The sequence below is a fragment of the Rhinopithecus roxellana genome, chromosome 21 (assembly GCF_007565055.1).
Source record: "Rhinopithecus roxellana isolate Shanxi Qingling chromosome 21, ASM756505v1, whole genome shotgun sequence".
In the NCBI taxonomy this organism is placed as follows: Eukaryota; Metazoa; Chordata; class Mammalia; order Primates; family Cercopithecidae; genus Rhinopithecus; species Rhinopithecus roxellana.
The window spans coordinates 9,648,556-9,671,082 of record NC_044569.1 but is presented as its reverse complement, the minus strand read 5'-3'; the positions used below and the strand labels follow the sequence as shown (position 1 = coordinate 9,671,082).

Below are 22,527 nucleotides of genomic sequence, written 5' to 3'. Positions count from 1 at the left end.
GAGTGGCCCTGCACCTCCTTAGTTACAGCTGGAACTCTTGGAGGAGAACGTTTCCCTTGTCTGGAGGGAAGTGAGGTGGATTATTCGTATGTTACAAAAGACAGTAGTTTCTGTCTGCCCAGAAGATAGAATTATTGCAGCAGTAGCCAGATGACTGCTTCTACCATCCAAACTGGGTCTATTTAAAGAGGAGGTGCTAAAATAGAGATAGTTACTGATTTTGGGTATTTAAAAGAGATTCAGATTTTCATATAGTTATTAACATGATTAAGAGTTTTCATCACTTATACTAAGAAACCATGGATTTGGTTTTTATTATATATTCATGAATAACTATCCTGTTAGAGGTTTTCATCGAAACATGTAATTTTAATCTTGGTTTGCTCTAGTGCACACATGGTACCTCATTATTCCTCTAATTTGAGATACATGATAAGGCTTGATTTGTCGGCCACAGGCAAAGGGGAATAGTTGACTGGACTTCACAGTGCTTCAAGATTTCATTTTATATACAAAACTTAAAAAGACGTTTAATTGAAACTAGCTTTTCAATGAGGTAATGATCTAACACTTGAGCATCCTCTAGACTTGATGTTAATTCAGTAAAAAACTATTAAGGACAGTTTTTTTTTCTTATTTCTGTGTATAAAATGACAATAGCAATTTTCCGATTTTATTTACTATATCTTAAGTTACACCTGTCAGAAACATCATATACTCTGCTTGATTTGATTTACGTAAAGTTTTAGTAGGCAGATGTCGTTAAGGTTCTGCAATACAGTTTTCTAAATTGGAGCATGCCGTGAGAAAATTAATGTAATGTTAGTTTGAAAATCACTATCCATCATGACCCTAATTCCAATAATCATGGTTTTTGCTTTTCAGATGGCTGCTGCCAGCTTACATGGTTTATAATTTGCTTCTCTTTAACTGCTTTTCACTGAACCTGAAAATTACTTTTTTCTAGGCTCTCTGGGAAGAGTTGAAATACTGGCCCTGGTCCTATCTCTGCAACAGACCAATGGTGGAAAGCCATTTATACTTAGAGAATCTCAGTTTCCTCATTTTAAAGATGGGAGTATTAGCCAGGCATGGTGGCATGTGCTTATAATCCCAGCTACTCAGGAGGTTGAGGCAGGAAGATCACTTGAGCCCGGGAGCTCAAGGTGGCTGGCAGTGAGCCATGGTTGCACCGCTGCGCTCCAGGTTGGGTCACAGAGTGAGACCCTGTCTCTTTAAAAATAGGAGGGAAGAGGCATGGATATCTTTGCCGCACATTGCAGTGTCTTCCTAAGAACCAGTTGCTCTAATGGATATGCTTGTGTGTTGTCACTTGTCGAGCTGTAAATGTTAGGCTGCTTTTATTGGTTTACACTGATGGTCAGCTTTTAAAAGTACAATTGAAGGTCTGTTATTGTTTCATTTGTCCAGGTTGAAGCAAATAATTTATAGTATTTACTTGAAAGAGTGTGTGTTTGAAAGCAGACAGGCCTGGGTTTGCAGTGCGGCTTCAAGTTTACTAGATGTGACGCTTTGGACACATGTAACTAGCCTCGGTTTTTTTTGTCTAGAAACTGTGTAATATGTTCCTGATAGGGTTATTGTAGGGTTAGTAATGAGGGTGAGGTGCTTAATAAACGACGCCTGTTCTGTAAATTTAGATAAAATATGAATTATAAGAGCAGTGATTTAAATACATGCAGTTATGGTGCATTAGTCCATTTTTATACTTCTGTGAAACACTAGACTGGGTAATTATTATAAAGATAAAAGGGTTTAATGGACTCACAGTTCCACATGGCTGGGGAGGCCTCACAATCATGGTGGAAGGCAAAGGAGGAGCACAGACTCATGTTACATGGAGGCACGTAAGAACTGTGCAGGGGAGCTGCCCTCTGTAAAACCATCAGATCTCTTTTGAGACTTACTCACTATCACGAGAACAGCACAGGAAAAACCCGCCCCCATGGTTCAGTTACCCTCCCACTGGGCCCCTCCCATGGCACGTGAGGATTATGGGAGCTATAGCTCAAGATGAGATTTGAGTGGGGATCCATGTGGTATGGGGAACCATATCATATGGTCTCTCCCTAATTTTCTTTTTTCTTTTCTTTATTTTTTTTGAGACAAAGTCTCACTCTGTCACCCAGGCTGGAGTGCACTGGTGCCATCTCTGCTCACTGCAAGCTCTGTCTCCTAGGTTCACGCCGTTCTCCTGCCTCAGCCTCCTGAGTAGCTGGGACTACAGGTGCCCGCCACCACGCCTGGCTAATTTTTTGTATTTTTAGTAGAGATGGGGTTTCACCGTGTTAGCCAGGGTGGCCTCGATCTCCTGACCTCGTGATCCGCCCCCTCGGCCTCCCAAAGTGCTGGGATTACAGGTGTGAGCCACCGCGCCCGGCCCCTAATTTTCTTTTCAGTACAACTAATGTTGGTGATATTTGTGCCAAAAAATATTGCTATTTACATCTGGCCTACTCAATGATGTGGAGGCGTGGTTGCATCTAGCCCTCGAACAGTTTTCGTCACCTGTAACATATGTATAAAAATGTAGCATTTAACATTAGGGTGGATATGGGTTCTCCTGTGGCAAAGTCTGAAAGCTAGAGATGTTTTATACCTGGAAGCTGTACCTTGCATCTTAGGGCTGTATTGCATTTTAAAAACTTTTGTCTGAGTTAAGATAATCCCAGGCATTAATGACTCTGGAAGGCTTTCTGGAAGGAAGAACAATCGCAAACTATTCTTTTCATGAACAGAATGGCCCAAGTCACTGTATATTTGTATGGAGGGATATACATATACATATATTGACTTAGTGCTGAACATTTAGTGATTATTGCTTGTATTGAACCGATTTGTATGAATGACTCAGTGAAACAATTACCTCTTTACTCAGAAACAAGCATTGGCTATTAGGTTCTTAAAGTCTGATCCATTAAGTTTCATGGATGGGGTGCGAATCAAACTTGACGTTGATTTTTGAAGATTCAGAACTAACTTCCCACTCTGTTGAAAGAGTGACAACCACAAGGCTCATTTTAAAGCGTTCAGTCTGCAGTTGACCTCCTCTAGGAGTGGGTAGTGCAGGGGTACAGCTCCCATAGGGCGTCATCAAAGCCTCAGTGATCAGGCATCAGTAACAGCCTCCTCTTTGTGGAAGATTTCTGAAAAGTTGGCAAGCACTGTCCTGAAAGAGCTGTGTTCTCTGGTCCCCTGAAGAGCCCAGACCACCCATTCTGTTTATGTGTGTTCAGCTGATCAGCTCCTATGCTCAGTTCAGTAACTTCCAGTTCCAGTAGATCTCACCACAAGGACCAGGATTTACCAGGAGAGATTTCCATGGAGGAAAAAAGAAATGAAACTCGGTTAGAGTTCACAACGTTTTCAGTGTTAAGATTGATCTTTCTTAAGACACATTAGGACATCTTACATTTTTAATATTTTCATCTTTGGTATAGAAATTCTGTAGGAACATTTAGGAGCCAAGAAGAAGAAGAACATTTTATGCATTTGACTACTGGGAAGTTGGTGAAGCTTTCTTCTTTAACATCTGTTCTCCTTGGTAGCCTATTGAAACAGGCTCCAGTTGAGTCCTGGTCAAGTGAGTAGCTCATTCTCTTGATGGGATAGTGTAGGCAGAGTGGAGAGAACCTACAGGCTGGATTGGGGGATGAGTTGCCATATCTGTGCCCTATCCAGTCAACCATTGTGTATAGCTAAGGTTGACTGAAGCATCTTCGTCACCCCATTTTGTGCCAATTCTTATTTTTCCATAAGGATTCCCAATTTTATTTGTTGTGTTTCTTGTACTTAATCTTACCTAGGATAAACACATCTTCCGGAGATTTCTTTTTGTTCTTTTTTTTTTTGTCTGAGGCTCAGATGTTGGGCACGTTGTTTTATATTGTTAGTCAATTCCTGGTTTTAAGAATAAATACAGGATTAGCATGAGTGGTAAGAATCCAGGAACAAACTACATAGCAGGACAAGAATGGACAATTAGGGTGTCTAAGTGTAGGAGATACTTTTTTTTCTTGAACCTTAATATTAATTGAATAAAGTAAATGGGAATAACTGAGTGCATGCTATTCTGGAGGCATCTAAAACTATCAATTATGAAACCAGTCAAGAAAATCCCTAGAGTGTTTTCTTAATCTTCCTCCTTTCAAATTGTTCCTCCTTTAAATCTTGTGTAACACTTCAGTAGTGTGAATATCTCATACCTGCAGCTACATCTGTGGGTTTGGTTAGAAGCTTTCATCATTGGGCTGCAAGACTGGAACAAAGCGAGCATGCAGTTGTGTCTGATGTTAGCTGCCTTTCTGACTTGGTGTTTGTAAGTGTTCACTGGCGCACCTGTGTGTTCATTCAGCCATATTTATTGAGGGCCTACTGTGTGCTCCATGCTGCTCTGGATGCAGAGAAGAGCAAGACAGACAAGCTTGCTCCCCTCTGAAGCTTACCTTGTTAGTGTAGGTGACAGACAGTAAGTAGGAAAAATACCAATACTATTAGATGGCACTCAGAGGTGGGAAGGAAATAGAGCCAGCAAGAGACTAGAGACTTGGGAGCTGATGAGGGTGGTCAGGGGAGGCTTTGCATAACCTCAGATTATATGAGGGAATGAACTCTGCAGAGATCTGGAGTGGGGAGTGTTTTCAGAAGTGGGAATAGCAGGTAAGGTCTTGAGGCCTGAAGAAGCAAAGGTGCGAGCAGTCTCAGACCCTGCAAGGCTAGTCGTGGGCAGGGAGGGAGTGTGGCCAGGAGGCCCTGGGAGGCCTGGAAAGAAGGAAGCCCCTGGAGGGTTTGAGAAGGGAGTGAGGTGGTCTGATTTGCACATTAAAAGGATCGCTCTGCTGGGTGGGGGACAGACTATAGGAGGATTAAAGGGCCAGCTGGGCAGTGGGCACCTGTGTGTCTCCACTTATATCTGTGTGTGGCTCCCCTCCCCCAGGGAGGGAGGCCTGGACCAGGGGGATCTGTCCAGAAGAGGCACAGCTCTGGCTGAGGGCTTGGCTGCGAAATGGGAGGGAAGGGAGAGCCAGGAATGACCCCTTGGGTTCTCCTGTATTCATGGTATGTTCCTGTGGACAGCAGAGTGGAGGTGTGGGAAATACAGGATAGGTGAATGGGAGAAAACATACCCAGTGTGTATTTAAAATAATGGATAATGTCTCATTTGTGGATAGAGTCGCTTAGTCAATGCTGAGATGCGTCTTGTGGAACAGAATTTTTGGGACATTTACAGATATGTTATAGTTCCAGGGCAATTAGCAGTTGTTATCCTACTGAAGTGTATGTTCTTTGAAGGCAGGGTCCCTATGATTCATCTTAGTACTTAGGTTTTGCCTTAGAGATAAAGGCTTAGGTCAATGTTTGGTTTGAATCGAAAGGTTCGATTATCTGCAGAGTTGATTTTATTTGATTATGTAAGGAGATGTTGGGAGTGGGATAAGTTCTGAGAGGCCACAATGAATAATCCAGTTTTTTAGCTTCTGATTACATAAGATTTGAACATACTCAATTATATTATCTCGTGCAAATTTCCAGAGATTCTGCTGCCTGTCACACAGGCGTGGCCATGAGCTGATGGGTAAGCGTGCAGGTTTTCAATATTTAGTATTGAGGAGCGGGGATGAAGGAGAGACACACCATCCTTTTTTGATGTACTTGGCTCATAAATCTTCTCTGTCTGGTTTGCATAGGATGAGTTAGATGAACTCCGTGCTGAGATGGAAGAGATGAGAGACAGTTATTTAGAGGAAGATGTTTACCAACTGCAGGAACTTCGGCGAGAACTGGACCGTGCTAATAAAAACTGCCGAATCCTGCAGTACCGTCTTCGGAAAGCTGAGCAGAAAAGCCTGAAAGTGGCTGAGACGGGTCAGGTGGATGGCGAGCTTATTCGAAGCCTGGAGCAGGACTTGAAGGTGAGTGAGAGGGGTGGTGCGTCCACCCCCGAGGCTGCTGTGGGCCGGCTGGCCACGTGCACATTTCCCTGCTGTTTTTTTCCTGCTTGTGCCTGTCTCTACAGATTGCAGCATAAATAGTCTTGGTTTGCTTTATGGCTTATAGAGTGTATGTAGTTGTGTGACTTTGACAGCCCAGGTTTAAATTTGTCATAATATTAACTTTAAAAAAATGATAATAATCTGCGATAACAAAGAATTAATACCTGCCAATGGGTCTGACAATTGGATAGAAATTCTGCAGAAACTCTGAAAGTTCTGAAATTAAAAAAAAAAAAAAATCTATTGTAAAAAAAATCTATTATCAGTGTAGTCAAAGGCCACTCTTAAAAGTTGACCATATCACTTAACATTTTTTATGGTTATTTAGGTTTCCAGGATGCAGAAATCCTGACATTCCCATAACCCAAGCGAGACTTGTGTAGTGAGGATCTAACGCCAGGAGAAATCATCACAAATTGTCTAAGGTGTCTTTGAGAACCACTGGGAGAAGTGGGAATAATGGGAAGAAATCCCAGACTTTATGCCATTTTCTCTCCGTGGCCAGCGAGGCCTTCATGACCTGATTATCAAATCATTTATCTAGAGATGAATTATGCATACTGTTCTCTTTATTACCAGAGTACTTGTGAAATCTCATCTAGCCTTTCAGTATGATAACAGGAAAAGAACCTCTGTAATTCTACCAAAGTTATAAACCACTAACAAAATGTCATTCAGTGTAATAAAGGGTGATTTATATTTCGCTTACAAGGCCTCTTTCCGCATTTGCTTTTAGAAGGTAAACATGTTTAACTGCTTTGGTCATTCAAATGGTTTACTGTACCAGAGCCACAGTACAAAATTTAAAACTTGACTACATTGAACATCTTATGCATGCAGAATTTTTTTTTATTATTTTAGAGATAGGATCTGCTCTGTCACTCAGGCTGGAGTGCAGAGGCACCATCATAGCTCACTGTTACCTCACACTTCCTAGGCTCAAGCGACCCTCCCATCTTCACCTCCCAAGTAGCTGGGACTATAGGCATGCACCACCGTGCCTGGATTATTTTTTATTTTTATAGTTTTTTAGAGACAGGGTCTCACTGTGGTTCCCAGGCTGGGCTCAAACTCCTGACCTCAAGTGATCCTCCTTTCTTTGCATCCCAAAGTGCTGGGATTACGGGCAACTTACTTGTTTTGTTAGCAGGTGGGTTCGGTATTACTTTAGTGAATAGAAATGTTTGTTTACTATTATTTAAATTTCTCGCTTGAAGCCCGTGAGCCTGGGCAGAATTGGCATGCTTGGTGATTATCTGTGGGGGAGGAAGGTTATCCAAAGTGAGCTTTAAAAACAATTTATTTTAAAGCCATTTAACTTTAGCAGTTGGGGGGGGTTGTATACCAACTTTAGTGACAGTAATGTTAGCACGTTCTGATAATGCACCACTATCAGACCAGCCAGAGTGGCCTTTTAGTCCAGATGTTGATGTCATTTTTAAACGAATCTCCTCCTCCTTTTAAAAATAGGTCGGTTATGTACTGCCAGGGTCTTTGCTATGTGGTGCAATATCATATTAATGATTTTGCCTCTGACATTTTCTGATAGTACCCTTAGCACACACAAAGCCTCATATCCTGATAATGATCTCTGTGGGTCAATGCAGGTAGCCAAAGATGTATCTGTCAGATTGCACCACGAACTTAAGACGGTGGAGGAAAAGCGCGCTAAAGCTGAGGATGAAAACGAAACTCTCCGACAGCAGATGATTGAAGTGGAAATATCCAAACAGGCCCTCCAGAATGAGCTGGAGAGACTGAAAGAGGTAATCCAGAACCGTGGGGATCCTGCCCCTTTGGATTTAATAAGGAGGAGCTTGGAACTCCAAGTGCCCCCTTCTCATTGTGGTCGAAAGCCGGGGTTGGCAAACCATGGCCTGTTTGGCTCAGAAGTTAGATTGTTTTTACGTTTTTTTCCTAGCATGGTAAACAAACAAGCAAACAAGCAAAACTCGCAGGGAGGAAAGCCCCCAAAAGCAAAGAAGACTATGGATTCAATACTGTGTGATGCTTGCGAAGCCTAAAATATTTTCTATCTGGCCATTTACAGAAAACGCTTACTGGGCCCTGGTCTAAAGCTATTTTTTGTAATTACCACTCGGATGAGCTGACCATTAATTCCTTTGATGTGTCCAAGTGGAGGCTATTATTGCTAGAATACAGAATTAAGAAGTAGCTTTTTTCCCCAGAGTCTTCTCCAGTGACCTGGATAGTCTGTTATGGTTGTCTATGAAAGCTGTGTAAACAGACAGTGTATGTATGCCACCTATGTAGCTAAAATGAGTTAAATATAGACATTTTTAAATTTTAGGGAGTGATTTTTCTAGCAAAGTAGTCTGGAAAATGAGTATTTTTTTTTCATGTGCATACAGCAATGCGAATCCTGTTTTGTTATTGACTTCCATTATAAGATTAAAGCAGAGCGTTTTCTTGGAAAATGTCCTGCATGTGTTGAAATTAAAAGCCTTTGACGAAGGCTTTAAGCTTACAGTGAATTCTGGCATGTTACCTGCACCTGCCAACAGCCTTGCTTAGCGGCCCATTTTTCCTTTGGAAAAGTTTCCTGATTGACACGGTTCTTCCGTATCCATGCTCCCTCCCATCCGCTGCACCTGGTTCTGGCCCGCAAGGCTCTGGGTGGAGCTGTGCAGGTGTGGTGCAGGCCCTGCTCTCCAGGCGCCTCCATTTCAATCAGGTGCATAGACAATAAACAAATCACAGCAAAGTAGCAGGCGTGCCCCTCTCTGCTTCTGCCCCCACCCCTCCGCTCACAGCTGCCTAGGCCTCCCTGCTCTTCGCGCACGCATGCCCTCACCGGAAGGTTCTTTCTCCAGGCACTCACCTGTGTCTCATTCCCTTATCTCTTTCGGGTCCTGAGATTCACTCAGCCCCTCCCCTCCACACTCGTGAAATTTGTCCCCATCTCCACCCTGGCCAGCCCTGTTCACCTTCCCATCTGACAGATGTATTCTGGGACATTATTTGTCTATTGTCACCGCTTATCTGACAATGCTGTGTTTTCTTTCTCTTTCATCCCTCCCTCCTTTACTGGTGCCCCTTCGGATCACAAGCTCTGTAGGGCAGGGACAGGGGCTTTGTCTGTCTGGCTCACTGTGGGGCCCTCTTGCCTGGAACAGTGCCTGGAACATGCTGAGTGGAGGAATGGATGAGGGGAGCAGAGCATAGAGCTGTGTGATCAGAGCGTGCCTGGGAGATGAGGTGGCCTCCCAGAGGAAGAGGTTAGCTTCTGGGAGCTTGCTTTCATCACAGGTAACCCTCACCCCTTAACTTACACTTGTATCTGCCCCCAGGACTCCAGGAATTTGTCCTCTAACTGAGGATCTCTGCCTCAATTAATGTACCAGTTGCTGGTACTTTACTTCCCTCCCGTTCCTTTGTTCTAAGTTTGCTGGAATAATTTCCTTTCTCAGTCTGAGCCTGACCTTAACAGTTAGAGGGTAGAGAAAATAGTTTACAGTTGACTCTGGAACAACATGGGGATTGGGGGCATGGGGGTCATCTCCTGTGCAGTTGAAAATCTGTGCATGTCTTGTAGTCCTAGAGACTAGGGAGGCAGAGGCGGTAGGATTGCTTGTGCCCAGGACTTTGAGGCCGGCTTGGGCAGCACAGCAAGACCCTGTTTCTTAAAGAAAAAAGAGAAAATAATGTATATAGCTTTTGACTTCCCCAAAACTTAACTAATGATAGCCTACTGTAGACTGGAAGCCTTACTGATATAAAATAGCCAATCAACACATATTGTGTATGTTGTATGTATTATGTACTGGATTCTTATAATAAAGCTAGAGAAAAGAAAATGTTGTTAAAATGAGAAGGAAGAGAAAATATATTTATTATTCATTAAGTGGAAATGGACCACCATAAAAGTCTTCATGCTCATAGTCTTCACGTTGAGTAGATAGAGGAGGAAGAGGAGGGTTTGGTCTTGCTGTCTCGGGTGGCATAGGTAGAAGATTTGAGTGTAAGTGGACCTTCACAGTTCAAATGTATGTTGTTCAAGAGTCAATCAAAGAAGTATATTTTTAAAAATTTTATATGTGTGTACATTTGTGTATAAATACATAAACATATGAATCTGTATTTTAAGTAGGTGAAGATTCTTTTGCATACATTTAAATGGATTTGTGTAGGACTTGGCATCTCTTTGGAGGAAGAAACGATTACTGTTGCTCTTGACATTCAAAAGCAAGGCCAGGGTGAGACAAGGATCTTCAGAGAGCCTGATGCTGGCTGAGGGTGGATGTGAGGAGAGAATGGAGAGGGATCAGCCCTCCCTTTGTAGGTTAGAATTACTGAGAGGAATTGTTCAATTAGGATGAAATAAGTATTTTACTTCCAGAGTTGCAGTCAGGGTGGGGGGACCGCATAGTTACACCAAACTTCGAAATGAATCATAAAACTGACAGGAGTCCCAGGAGGGTTAGATGCTGGTAGATTAAACTGGAAGCAGAGAACGGTGGCATCTCGTGATACAAGGTTCAAAGGTGGTGGAGGAAATATTTATTGGAAAATGCCAACTGCTGTCTTCGTGAATGGGTTCTTTTTGCAAAAGCCAGTACAAACAGGCTAAGCTTTGCTCTGGGATGAGGACAATATTTTTTCTATCCTGAGCCTCACTTTTTGTTGTTCACCCCTGGAGTTTTGTAAATGGATGTGTGACCTCCTGAAAACGGCAAGGATAGTTCATGGGTTGTGTGTGTCTGCGCAGCAGCAGTTGTTGCAGGTGTGTGTGTATCCCCTCGGCCTCGGGTCCATGAGACAGCGTCTCCGTGCCTTTTCTCCTCTGGAGTCTCTGAAGCTCGAGACTGTTTTCAGCTGCCTAGTGGACATCTCCAATATGAGTTTTTCCTAGCACTTTAGACTCTGTCCAGAAGAAACTCATCGCCCCTTGCCCCACCCTGTACCTTCTCTGTCTCCTGTTTGTGTAATGGTCCCTGAGTCCTTTCAGTCCCCAAGGCTGACAATGGTGTTACCCTTAACCCTCTTCTCCTTTCTTCAGCTGCTTGCTCGGTGCTGTAGGTTCGGCTTTTGCAGGCTTTGGACATTTCTTTCTCACTGATAGCTGATAGAACATGGATGAACCTTGAAAATCTGCTAAGTAACAGAAGCCAGACATACTGTTTGATTCCATTGATAAGAAATATCCAGAGTAGATGAATTCATATAGATGGAAAACAGATTCGTGGTTTCCAGGGGATGGGGAGAGGGGAGAAGTGGAACCAACTGTGTGATGGGCAGGCGGTTTCCTTTTGGGGTGATGGACATGTTTTAGAACGATATAGATGTGGTGGCTACACAAAACGTGAATGTACTAAATGCCTCTGAGTTGTGCCCTTGAAAATGGCTTGTTTTCTGTTACATGAATTTTAACCTCAGCACTTTGGGAGGCTGAGGTGGGTGGATCACCTGAGGTCAGGAGTTCGAGACCAGCCTGGCTAACATGATGAAGTCCTGTTTCTACTAAAAATACAAAAAATTAGCCAGGTGTGGTGGTGCGCACCTGTAATCCCAGCTACTCCGGAGGCTGAGGCAGGAGAATCGCTTGAACCCAGGAGGCTGAGGTTGCAGTGAGCCGAGATCATGCCATTGCACTCCAACTTGGGCAACAAGAGCGAAACTCCATCTCAAAAAAAAAAAAAAAGATTTTTCTTTCTCCAGTCTATCGATACTTTTACCAGTTCCCTACCTCAGACGAGTATTTGAGAGCTGACAGTGTGGGCTGACCATGCACGTTGAATGTATACACGATTTCTAGTCCTTTCCTGTTCTCTCTGCATGCCAAAATTCTGACCATCTCACTCTGCTTAGACAGACAGACCTGCCTTGGCTTGTCTAACTCTTTCGCATGACACAGCAGCCTATTACCCCCGACCCATCCCCGGCTCCCTGTTGGGTTTCCCACTCCAGGGCTGTAGACATTGGCCTGAAATGGAAGAGCGGTTTAGAAGGATGATGGGGACTGTGCGCTCTGATTCTTTTTGAACTGCTAGAGGTGTGTCTTTGAAAAGTTACTTTCTCTATTGATAAAAAAGGGCTGATCTGGCTAGAATTGTCCCTTCCCACTAGCCAGCTTGCTCGCTGACATCCCGTGCCTGTTCACTCTTGGAGTCTGTGACCCCAGGCACCCACATGCCCTCAGCTTGTACCAAAGCTCAAACAATTTTCATCTTTTTTTTTTTTTTTTCTGATACATTTCTTCTAGTATTCAACTCTACCTATAGCGGAGTCTCTCAAAAAGTAGAAAATGGTTAACCTTGGCTTAGTTTCCACTTCTTAAAGATTGCTCTAATTCTTTCACTGAACAATATTTCATTCTACCCCCAATTTTTAGAGTTCTATTACAAGCTAGACACAAATAACGACTAGCCAGGTTAGCCAGCACTTACAGGGATGAGAGACATGTTCTAGATCATTCCGGTGAGCTCAGGTTATTGAAAGAGTCCCAGGGAACCAACCAAGAGACAGCTTCTTGTGGCCGCCTTTTCTCAAGCTCAGAAAATGACATGGATTCCCTGGGTTCGATTGAGACTTCTTTTGTGCATAATAAATACTCAGACTTTGTAATGATTCCTGTGTGCTTGAGAGGAATGTGTTTTGGGGTGCAGACTTTGATTTAAATCTATTAGATTGAAGACTTCAAACTTTAATTGTAACCCACAGCAAAAAGGGCATCATCACTCAATATACAACTATAAACAAAAGTTTAACAAAGTAATGCTTAACTTTGTCATTTGGGGTGCACTCTGATATTTTCCATTCATAAAAAAATTTTTTAATGGTGGTTATAAGATTGATTTATAGTTCATTAGTGTATTGTTGCAATTTGGGAAAATGTGTTAACTCATTTGTTCACTGTATTCAAATTTTCTATATCCTTTATAGCTTTTTGTCCCATTATAATTATGCATTTTAATTTTATTCTTGTAATTTGTCAAACTTTGCCTTATGTATTTTGATGCCAAATTTTTAAGTGAAAACAGATTTAGGACTCTTCCTCGTGATGAGTTATTCCCTTTATCTGTTGGTAATGACCTCTTTATTCTAATGTATTGCTTTTTGCTGTAAAGTCTTTTTTATCTGCTTTCATCATCTATACCAAATTAGTTGGCTTGGGATAGCTTTTCTTTCAGTTTTTTGTGTGTTTTTTTTTTTTTTTTTCTTAAACAACAGACATTTATTTCTGCCAGTTCTAGAGGCTGGGAAGTTGAAAATCAAAATGCTAGTTAGTGTGGTTCCTGGTGAGAGCCCTTTTCCTTGCTTACAGATAGCTGCCTTCTTGCTGTGTTTTCATACGGCAGAGAGCATGAGACTGAGAATAAGAGAAGAGAGAGAGAGAGAGAGAGAGAGCGAGCAACAAGCACATGTTCTGGTGTTTCTTCCTCTTTTCATAAAGATATTAACCCCATCATGGGGCCAGGACCCCACCTCCATAGAACATCACGCTGAGGGTCAGGGCTTCCACATATGAATTTGGGGGAGGGCATAAATATTCAGTCCATAAAAAGGGGGAGAGAGGAGGAGGCAAGTTAGGAGGCTTCTCCAGTAAATCCTTGAGAGAGATGGTGGTGATCTGAACCCCAGGGTTTTGGTAATTCTTTTAAAAATTCTTTTCAATTTTAGATTCGGAGGCATGTGTACAGGTTTGCTACATGAGTATCTTGGTTTGGGCTTCTAGTGCACCCACCACCCAAACGGTGAACGTTGTACTCGGTAGATAATTTGTTTAAACCCTCACCACCATCCCCCCCATTCTCCCCGCGTAAGAACTCCCCAGTGTCTGTTATTTACGTCTTTGTGTCTGTGTTTACCCATTGTTTAGCTCTCACTTGTGAGAACATGCAGTATTTGACTTTCTGTGTCCGAATTATTTGACTTAGGATAATGGCCTCCAGCTCCATTCGTGTTGCTGCGGAAGACAGGGTTTCATTCTTTTTGATGGCTGCGTAGTATTCCATGGTGTAGATATACCACACTTTCTTCATCTAGTTGTCTATTGATGGATACTTAAGTTGATTCCATGATTTTGCTATTGTGAATATTGCTTTAATAAACATGAGCGTAGGTGTCTTTTTTATATAATGATTTATTTTGGGTAGATGCACATTAGTGAGATTGCCGGATTGAATGGTAGTTCTATTTTTACTATTATTCCCCGTACTGTTTTCCATAGAGTTGTACTAATCTGCATTCCCACTAACAGTGTATAAGAGTTCCTTTTCCTCCATATCCATGGCAGCATCTGCTGTTTTTTGATGTTTTAGTAACAGCCATTCTGACTGGTGTTTGATGATATCTCATTGTGGTTTTAATTTGCATTTCTCTGATGATTAGTGATGTGGAGCATTTCTTCATGTTTCTTGGCCACTTATATGTGTTCAATTGAGAAATGTCTGTTCATGTCCTTTGCGTAGCCTGGGATAGCTTTTCTATGGTTTCTTTAGTTTCTATTTTTCTATGTCATTATGTTTTCTGCGTATTTCTTGTGAACAGAATGTAGCTACATTTTTAAAAAATGGGATCTGAGAATCTTTTTTAAACTGATAAATTTAATCCATGTGTATGCATTGTGGCTACTGATGGTTTGCGTTTATTTCTATCATCGCATTTTATTTATTTTCCCTGCTTGTTCTTTCTTTCTCTCTCTCCTTCCTTCCTTCTCTCCCTCCTTCCCTCTCCTCCCTCCCTCCCTCTCCCCTTTCTTTCTTTGACTTCTGAGTTTTTAATTCTGTGTCTTAGTTGGGAAGTTATACGTTCTATTTTTGTTATTTTAATGATTACTCACATATTTAATATGCATGTTTGAATTGAAGTTTAAAACTAATCATTAGCTGTATTCTCCTCCTGAAGAATACAACCATCTTAGAAAGCTTCAACTTTAATCAAATCTTGTCTTTCATATGTTTTATATCATTTTAGCTTCATCTTTTTAAACTGACCTTTTAAAACTTTATTTAATAGCTAATGCTTGTTTAGATTAATTTACGGTTAATTTAATTGCCAGTTTGTTTACTTATCATTGCTTCTTGAGTGTTACTCCTCTGAGTTCAGTTTCCTTCTTGCTGATCTTTTAATACATCCTTCAGGGGTTCTTTTCAGTAAGCAGTATTGCCTGAAATGCTTTCATTTCATAATGTCTTGAAATCTATTTAGTTGGGCATGGAATTCCAACACTTTGAAGATAATATTTTATTATCTTTTGGCTCATTTTGCTATAGAGAGATCTGCTATCAGCATAATTTTTATTTTTGTAGCTAATCTGTCTTTACTTCCTGATGACTCTTACACTTTTCTTTTTGTGTTTGGTATTCTATAGTTTCTGTCCTCTTTATCTAGATTTATTCTTATTTGCTGAACATTCACCGTCAGTCTGATTAAATCTGTCATGAAATCTGGAGAGTTTTCACTCCAAATAGTGTTCGATAGTGAAATTTTCTCAAATCGTATTTCCTTTCATCACCTGTATTCTTTCTAAAACTTCTGCTAGTCTCATGTGGGGCTTTCTTATGTTGCCCATTCTTTTTTCTTTTTTTTTTTTTTTTCTTTCTGAGACAGGGTCTCACTCTGTCACCCAGGCTGGAGTGCAGTGGCACGATCTTGGCTCACTGCAACCTCCACCTCCTGGGTTCAAGCGATTCTCCCGCCTCAGCCTCCCAAGTAGTTGGGCGTGCCACCATGCCCAGCTAATTTTTTCTTTTTTATTTTAGCAGAGACAAGGGTTTCACCATGTTGAACAGGTTGGTGTCAAACTCCTGACCTTAGGTGATCCACCCGCCTCAGCCTCCCAAAGTGCTGGGATTATAGGTGTGAGCCACGCACCCACCTGGATTGCTTGCTTATTGTACTGTTTTTTGAGACAAGGTCTTGCTGTTGACCAGGCTGGAGTCCAGTGGTGTGATCACAGCTCACTGCAGCGTGGACCTCCTCGGGCTCAAGCAGTCCTCTCGCCTAAGCGCCTTTCACCCCTCCCCCCCCCCCCCCCCCCCCCCCCGGCCCCGAGTAGCTGGGACTACAGGCTAGTGCCGCCATGCCCAGCTAATTTCCATATTTTTTGGAGAGACAGGGTTTTGCCATTTTGCTCAGTCTGGTCTCAAACTCCTGGCCTCAAGGGATCCTCCTGCCTTAGCCTCCCAAAGTGCTGGGATTACAGGCGTAAGGCCTGCCTGTTACGTATTTTTTCTCATTGTTGAGTTTTGAGAGTTCTTTGTACATTAAATTAGTTAATTAATTAAACATTTTTTAGAGACAGGGTCTCCCTCTGTCACCCAGATTGGAGTACAGTGGTATAATCGTGGTGTACTGCCACCTTGAACTCCTGGGCTCAAGGGATCCTCTGCCTCAGCCTTCTGAGTAACTAGGGCTACAGTTAACGCCACCGCACCCAGCTGACTGTAGAAAATCTTTTGTAGAGCTGGGGTCTCGCAGTGTTGCTCAGGCTGTCTCAGACTCCTGGGCTCAAGTGATCCTCTCGCTTTGGCCTCCCAAAGTGTTGGGATTTTAGGTGTGAGCCACTGAGCTTGGTGTATCTTAGATACAAGTCCTCTGTTGGATATATGGTTTGCAAATATTTTCTCTTACTCTGTAGCTCGTCCTCTCATCCTCTTACAGGCTTTTCTCAGGGCAAAAGTTTTTAGTTTATGAAGCCCAATTTACGAATGATTCCTTTTATGGTATCAATTTTCAGAGCTCTGTGCCTAACCCTACGTCCTGAATATTTTCTTCTCTGTATTTTTTGGAAAGTTTTATTGTTTTACATTGCACATGTATGTCTGTGATCCATTTTGAATTAATTTTTGTATATGGTATGAAACTTAGGTCAAGTTTCAGTTTTTCCGCCTGTGAATATCCGGTTACTCTGGCACCCTCTGTTGAAAAGACCACCTTTCCTCCATTGAATTACTTTTGCATGGTTGTCAAAAATCAGTTGGGCACATGTGTTTGGGTCTATTTCTGGGTTCTCTGCTGTGTTCGATTGATCTCTGCCAGAGCCACCCAGCCTTGATCACTTAGCTGTGTATGTCCTGAAAGTGCTTTCTTGGTACGGAGTCCATGCCAGTCTCATTTGGTCCTTCAGTGGGCATTTTGGCCCACTCACCTCTTTGCTTTCGGTATGTCTGTGTGTCTCTACACAGCCTCATCTTTATGAAACACGGGATAAATATTTGTTCCATGGGTGAAGGTTTTATCATCTTTATTTTCCCTCGAGAAAGAGCCAGAACATCATTTAAAAATCTCTTGCTGAGGAATTTCTGGTTCTTTATATCATTACCTCAGGATAGTTAATAAAAGCCAGTAATTCCACTGTAGGTCAAGTTTTTTGACAATGACTGTGAGTCATGAAATCGCCCTGTTTGGTTAGTAATAAGCAAAGCCGCTTCTGTTCATCAACTTCCTGAACGTCAGTCAGGCTCCTCGCTGGGCTTGGACAACACCGGCTTGTCCCCTGTGCACTATACAGCTGCTTTCTTTTTATTTCCTGTGCAGTCTCACCCACAGCACTGCAGGCTCCGGGGGGCCTTTTAGGGCAGATTATGGCACCCTGGGGATGGCTGCATCGGACATAGCTATGCTGTGTGAGCAACCTGTTACTTTGCAGACTTCCCAAGAGATTGAAGATCCATCTATTTCTGTCCTTCTCTAAGATAGCCTTTCTTGGAAAATGCGAATCTCTGATAATGTGCAGGGCGTTTCAACATTTTACCTTCATGTTAGAATGGAACCTCTGACTTGTAGTGAAACAGGCACTGTGCTTCAGTCGCTTTTCTTAAAAATAATTGGCCAGGCGCGGTGGCTCACGCCTGTAATCCCAGCACTTTGAGGAGGCCGAGATGGGTGGATCACGAGGTCAGGAGATCAAAACCATCCTGGCTAACACGGTGAAACCCTGTCTCTACTAAAAATACAAAAAATTAGCCGGGTGTGGTGGCGGGTGTCTGTAGTCCCAGCTACTCGGGAGGCTGAGGCAGGAGAATCGGGAGGCGGAACATGCAGTGAGCCGAGATAGTGCCACTGCACTCCAGCCTGGGCGACAGAGTGATACTCTGTCTAAAAAAAAATAAAAATAAATAATAATGATAATTAAAATAGGCTAGGTGCGATGGCTCACGCCTGTAATCCCAACACTTTAGGAGGCCGAGGCAGGCAGCTCACCTGAAGTCAGGAGTTCGAGACCAGCCTGGCCAACATGGTGAAACCCCGTCTCTACTGAAAATACAAAAATTAGCCGGGCATGGTAGCAGGTGTCTGTAATCCCAGCTACTCAGGAGGCTGAGGCAGGAGAATCGCTTGAACCTGGGAGGCGGAGTTTGCAGTGAGCCAAGATTGCATCATAGCACTCCAGCCTGGGGGGCAAGAGCGAGACTTCATCTCAAGAAAAATAATAATAATAATGATAATTAAAATATAGACAGCACATATTTCTGAATAATTTAGACTTTCACTAGGCAGTCAACTGCATCAAATTTGTAACATTGTCTGTTCTATGGGAAAAATAGAAACTACTGCTCTTCTCAAAAACACATTTTTTTTTTTGAGATAGAGTCCCACCCTGTCACCCAGGCTGGAGTGCAGTGGTGTGATCTCAACTCACTGCAACCTCTGCCTCCCAGGTTCAAGTGATTCTCCTGCCTCAGTCTCCTGAGTAGCTGGGATTACAGGTGCGCACCACCACACCTGGCTAATTTTTGTATTTTCAGTAGAGGCAGGTGTTCATTATGTTGCCCAGGCTGGTCTTGAACTCCTGACCTCAAGTGATCTGCCTGCCTCAGCCTCCCAAAGTGCTGGGATTACAGGCGTGAGCCACTGTGTCCCGCCTCAAAATTTATATTTGAATCTCTTGGGGGTCTGTTGAATTTATATGCTATAAGTCATGTTATTGATGTAATATAATTTAGATAACTTTATTCTTTTAATCTTCATTTTTCTGAGACAGGGTCTCGCTCTGTTGCCCAGGGATCATGGCTCACTGCAGCCTCGACCTCTTGGGTTCAAACAGTCTTCCTACCTCACCCTCCTGAGTAGCTGAGACTACAGGCGTGTGCCACCACACCCGGCTACTTTTTTTAATTTTTTTTTTTTTTTTTTTTAAGTAGAGACTGGGTCTCACCATGTTGCCCAGGCTAGTCTCAAACCCCTGAGCTCAAGCAATCCTCCCACCTCAGCTTCCCAAAGTTTTGGGATTACAGGTGTGAGCTACTGTGTTTGGCTAGTTTAGATAACTTTTATCTTCAAGCGCAAAATAAAGAGTCAGAAATAGAAATGCTTAGAAAATACTCCGTAGTATTCTCTGCGGCCTGAGTGCTCTTTCTTGGTGTTGCTCAGACTCAGGTGAGCCGTCGTACACTGAAATGGTATGACTGTGAGCCAAATAAGCAGTGGTGTTGTTTTTTTCTCCCTAGTAATACAAAATCATTCAGCATTGAAAAGGCGCCAAGTTACCCATACACAGTTACACAGCCCAGCTGAATGTCTGTCCCTGTTGGGCAGGTAATCAGGTGGTACTTGAATTCTGACCTGAGGATAAGCCCCAGAGAGAGGATGGACCCCAGGTGCTGGCAGGGTGCCGCTCCCCATGGCTGGTTTGTACAGGGTGGTTATTCTCCCCTGAAAGAATGTTGGGGGTGGGGGCAGTTAGGTGCATGTTTGTTCCTTGCGTCCTAGATATGCTTTCGTGTGACCTTCGGCAGTGTTCCTGGGACAAGGGAAGCAGGAAATGGGGAAGGCGTTCGTCAGGCAGTTGACATTTGAACGTAGACACTGTTCATCTTTGGGTGCGGATGTGCTCTGGTCGCCCAAAGCCGTGTTCGTTTAGCAGACATCTATCTGTGTACTGTTTAGCGCTGAACAGTTGCCGTAGACCTTTGCCAGTTGTTTTCCCATCACACGTGGCTCATCTCTCCTGGCAGGAGGGAGGAAGGTGAGAGCTGAGGACGCAGTGCCTGGGAGCCAGGGCGCAGGGCAGCCCTCGGGACTGTCAGACCACCTAGTGGGCCGAGGTGAGATGAGGCTGGGGAGGGTTTGGTCCTCTGTGTTTATTCATAGGGGTGAGTAAAGCTTTTCTTTTCATAAATGAGAGAAACAAAATCACTGCTGAAAAATCTTCCATGTATTGTTTTTGTAAATTATAGGAAACATTAAAATTTAAAGCTGATACAGGTTTTCACAACAAGTGCCTATTTCTGTTGGCCTCATTTTCTGTTTGTTTGTTTTTGAGACAGAGTGTCTCTGTCGCTCAGGCTGAGTGAAGTGGCGTGATCTTGCCTCACTGCAACCTTTGCCTCCTAGGTTCAAACGATTCTCCTGCCTCGGCCTCCCCAGTAGCTGAGATGACAGATGTCCGCCACCACGCCTGGCTAATTTTTGTATTTTTAGTAGAGACGGGGTTTCACCACGTTAGCCAGGCTGGTCTTGCACTCCTGACTTCAAGTGATCCACCCACCTCGCCTCTCAAAGTGCTGGGATTACAGGTGTGAGCCACAGTGCTTGGCCGTTAGCATCCTGTTAATAATTGAGAGCCTCAAGCACTGGCACCGAGGAGGCTACAGGAGCGTCCTCGCGGCTGGGTCAGAGTTGGGGCTTAGCCAGGCCGTTTTTACTTTTCAGTTTTGAAGTGACACTCAGAGTTTCTTGTTTGTTTCCAAGGGTTCTCATGTAGGAATCTTGGTTTGGGTTTGGATGTGTCATTTTTATCTTCCCTTGAGAAAGAGCCATAAACCTTATTTTGAACTTATTTGTAAACAAGGTTACTCACGGGGTCATCTAAGTAATAAGGCCCAGTTGTCATCTAACCTCGTGGAAACATCACAGGTGAGCCTTGTAGAGGAATCACTTGAGTAATCCGCTTGGAGCAGGATTTCTCTGCTGCCGTTTTAGGCTGGGTCCTGCTTGGTTGTGGGGACTGTCCCGTGGACTGCAGGATGCTTAACGATGTTCCTAGCCTCTGCCCACTAGGTGCTAGTAGCACCCCCCCTCCCCAATTTGTGACAATCAAGAACTCTTTTCCCCCTCCAACTCCCTTGAAGCTTTGGAGGGAAGAGTCGTCGCTTGACCCTGAGTTCTTGGTGTTGAAGGATTTCAGCTGTCTTGAAGGATTTGTTTGACAAGATGGTGGGTTGGCTGCACAAGGTTTGTTCTAGCACCTAGGAAAACTCTCGTCTCTCCCTTCTTACTGTCTCGGGTCACACCCTGCTCCAGAGCCATCCCCGTGAAGTCTCCAGCTTGGCTCGTTATGTATTTTCTGAAGGGTATCCTGCATTTTCTAGCTGATTGATGAAATGGGTAGAAGGTGACGCCTCTGTTCACCTTTGTTCTCAGCCTCTTGCAAAACACCCCTTTAAGTGACTCTATAGATGTTTGGGCCCTTCTCTGTGGGAAAATTAGAGGGTGGCAGTGCCAGGGGCAGGTTTTGACAAGTGGTTTCTTGTGCCATTGCTTTTATTGAGGTGGTGAAAGATTGTAGAGTGCGTGCCCGGGATCAAGCCCTTTGGCCAGTGATGCCAGGCCCTGGCTGCACAGTGGCATCCCTGGGGAGCTTTTAAGAATCCTGCTGCCCAAGCTATACCCTGGCTCTTACATCTGACCCTGGGTTGGTGACCCAGGCATCTGTGGTTTTTAGAACTTCCCCGGTGGTTTCAGGTCAGCAGCAGTGTGCCTCCAGCATCTCCTTCACGGAAGCTAACAATTTTCCACCAGGAGAGGGGCTGGGAGTTGGTCAGATTAATGAAGGGTAAAAGTAGGAGTTTCCCAAACTGGCATTTTGTGAACATGAGGCTTCGGAGTCACTTGTTTGGACAACTGACCTCTTTCCATCAAAGCCAAGGCCCCAGACAATTTAGCTATGATATATAATTACTCTAATGAGTTAGTAAGTTCCCAATCATGAGTTTTATATTTCCAGGACTACAGAAGTTGTAAAGGACAATAACTGTATGGTTTCCTGTTACAGTTTTCCTAAAGCAAATCCGAGGTCAGATTCTAGCATATGCATGAAGGTGGCCTTTGTCTATGGTGGATTTGAACCTGCCACTCATCAGTTCCACTCCACTCCTCCGCCACCATCAGTTTCTTTTCTCCTCTGTCCTCTTCCCCTTTTTCTGGCTGTTGTGAAAGATGGCACTGAATCTGTGGTTCTGTTCCGTGGGTCAATGGCAGACGGAATCTAACAGGACGGGAACCCTTGCTGGAATGTGGGTGGTCTCTGACCTGTCCTTCCTGGCTGCGTTTTTCAAGTCATCCCCTTCAAAGGCCGGGTTTCGTCTGATCCTTGCTGCTCCAGGGGTGGTAGAACACATTTTCTGTAAAGGAGGAGGTTCAGGGGAGTTTGCCAGCCTGGGCAGGCTTACTCTGCATTACTTCTGGAAATTCCTTTAGTTGAGGGGTGGGCATGGAGGTAGGGGTGGGAGTTGAATGAAAGTGTGAGATAAGAGCGTGTGAACTGAATGAAGGCCTGCTCAGAGCCACGGGCTGAGTGTTTCCCAACGCTCAAAGCAACCCAGTG

General features: G+C 43.5%; 1 protein-coding gene across 2 annotated transcripts in view; it reads left to right on the top strand.

Annotated features, from left to right (window-relative positions):
- MTCL1 (microtubule crosslinking factor 1) overlaps nt 1-22,527 on the top strand; it is a 128,388-nt gene that overhangs the window by 5,794 nt on the left and 100,067 nt on the right. For both annotated transcript variants that reach the window (XM_030926150.1, XM_030926149.1), the window contains exons 2-3: nt 5,709-5,933; nt 7,622-7,780. In XM_030926150.1, the coding sequence (XP_030782010.1) occupies nt 5,709-5,933; nt 7,622-7,780 (384 nt within the window). The remainder of the gene's footprint in view (nt 1-5,708; nt 5,934-7,621; nt 7,781-22,527) is intronic.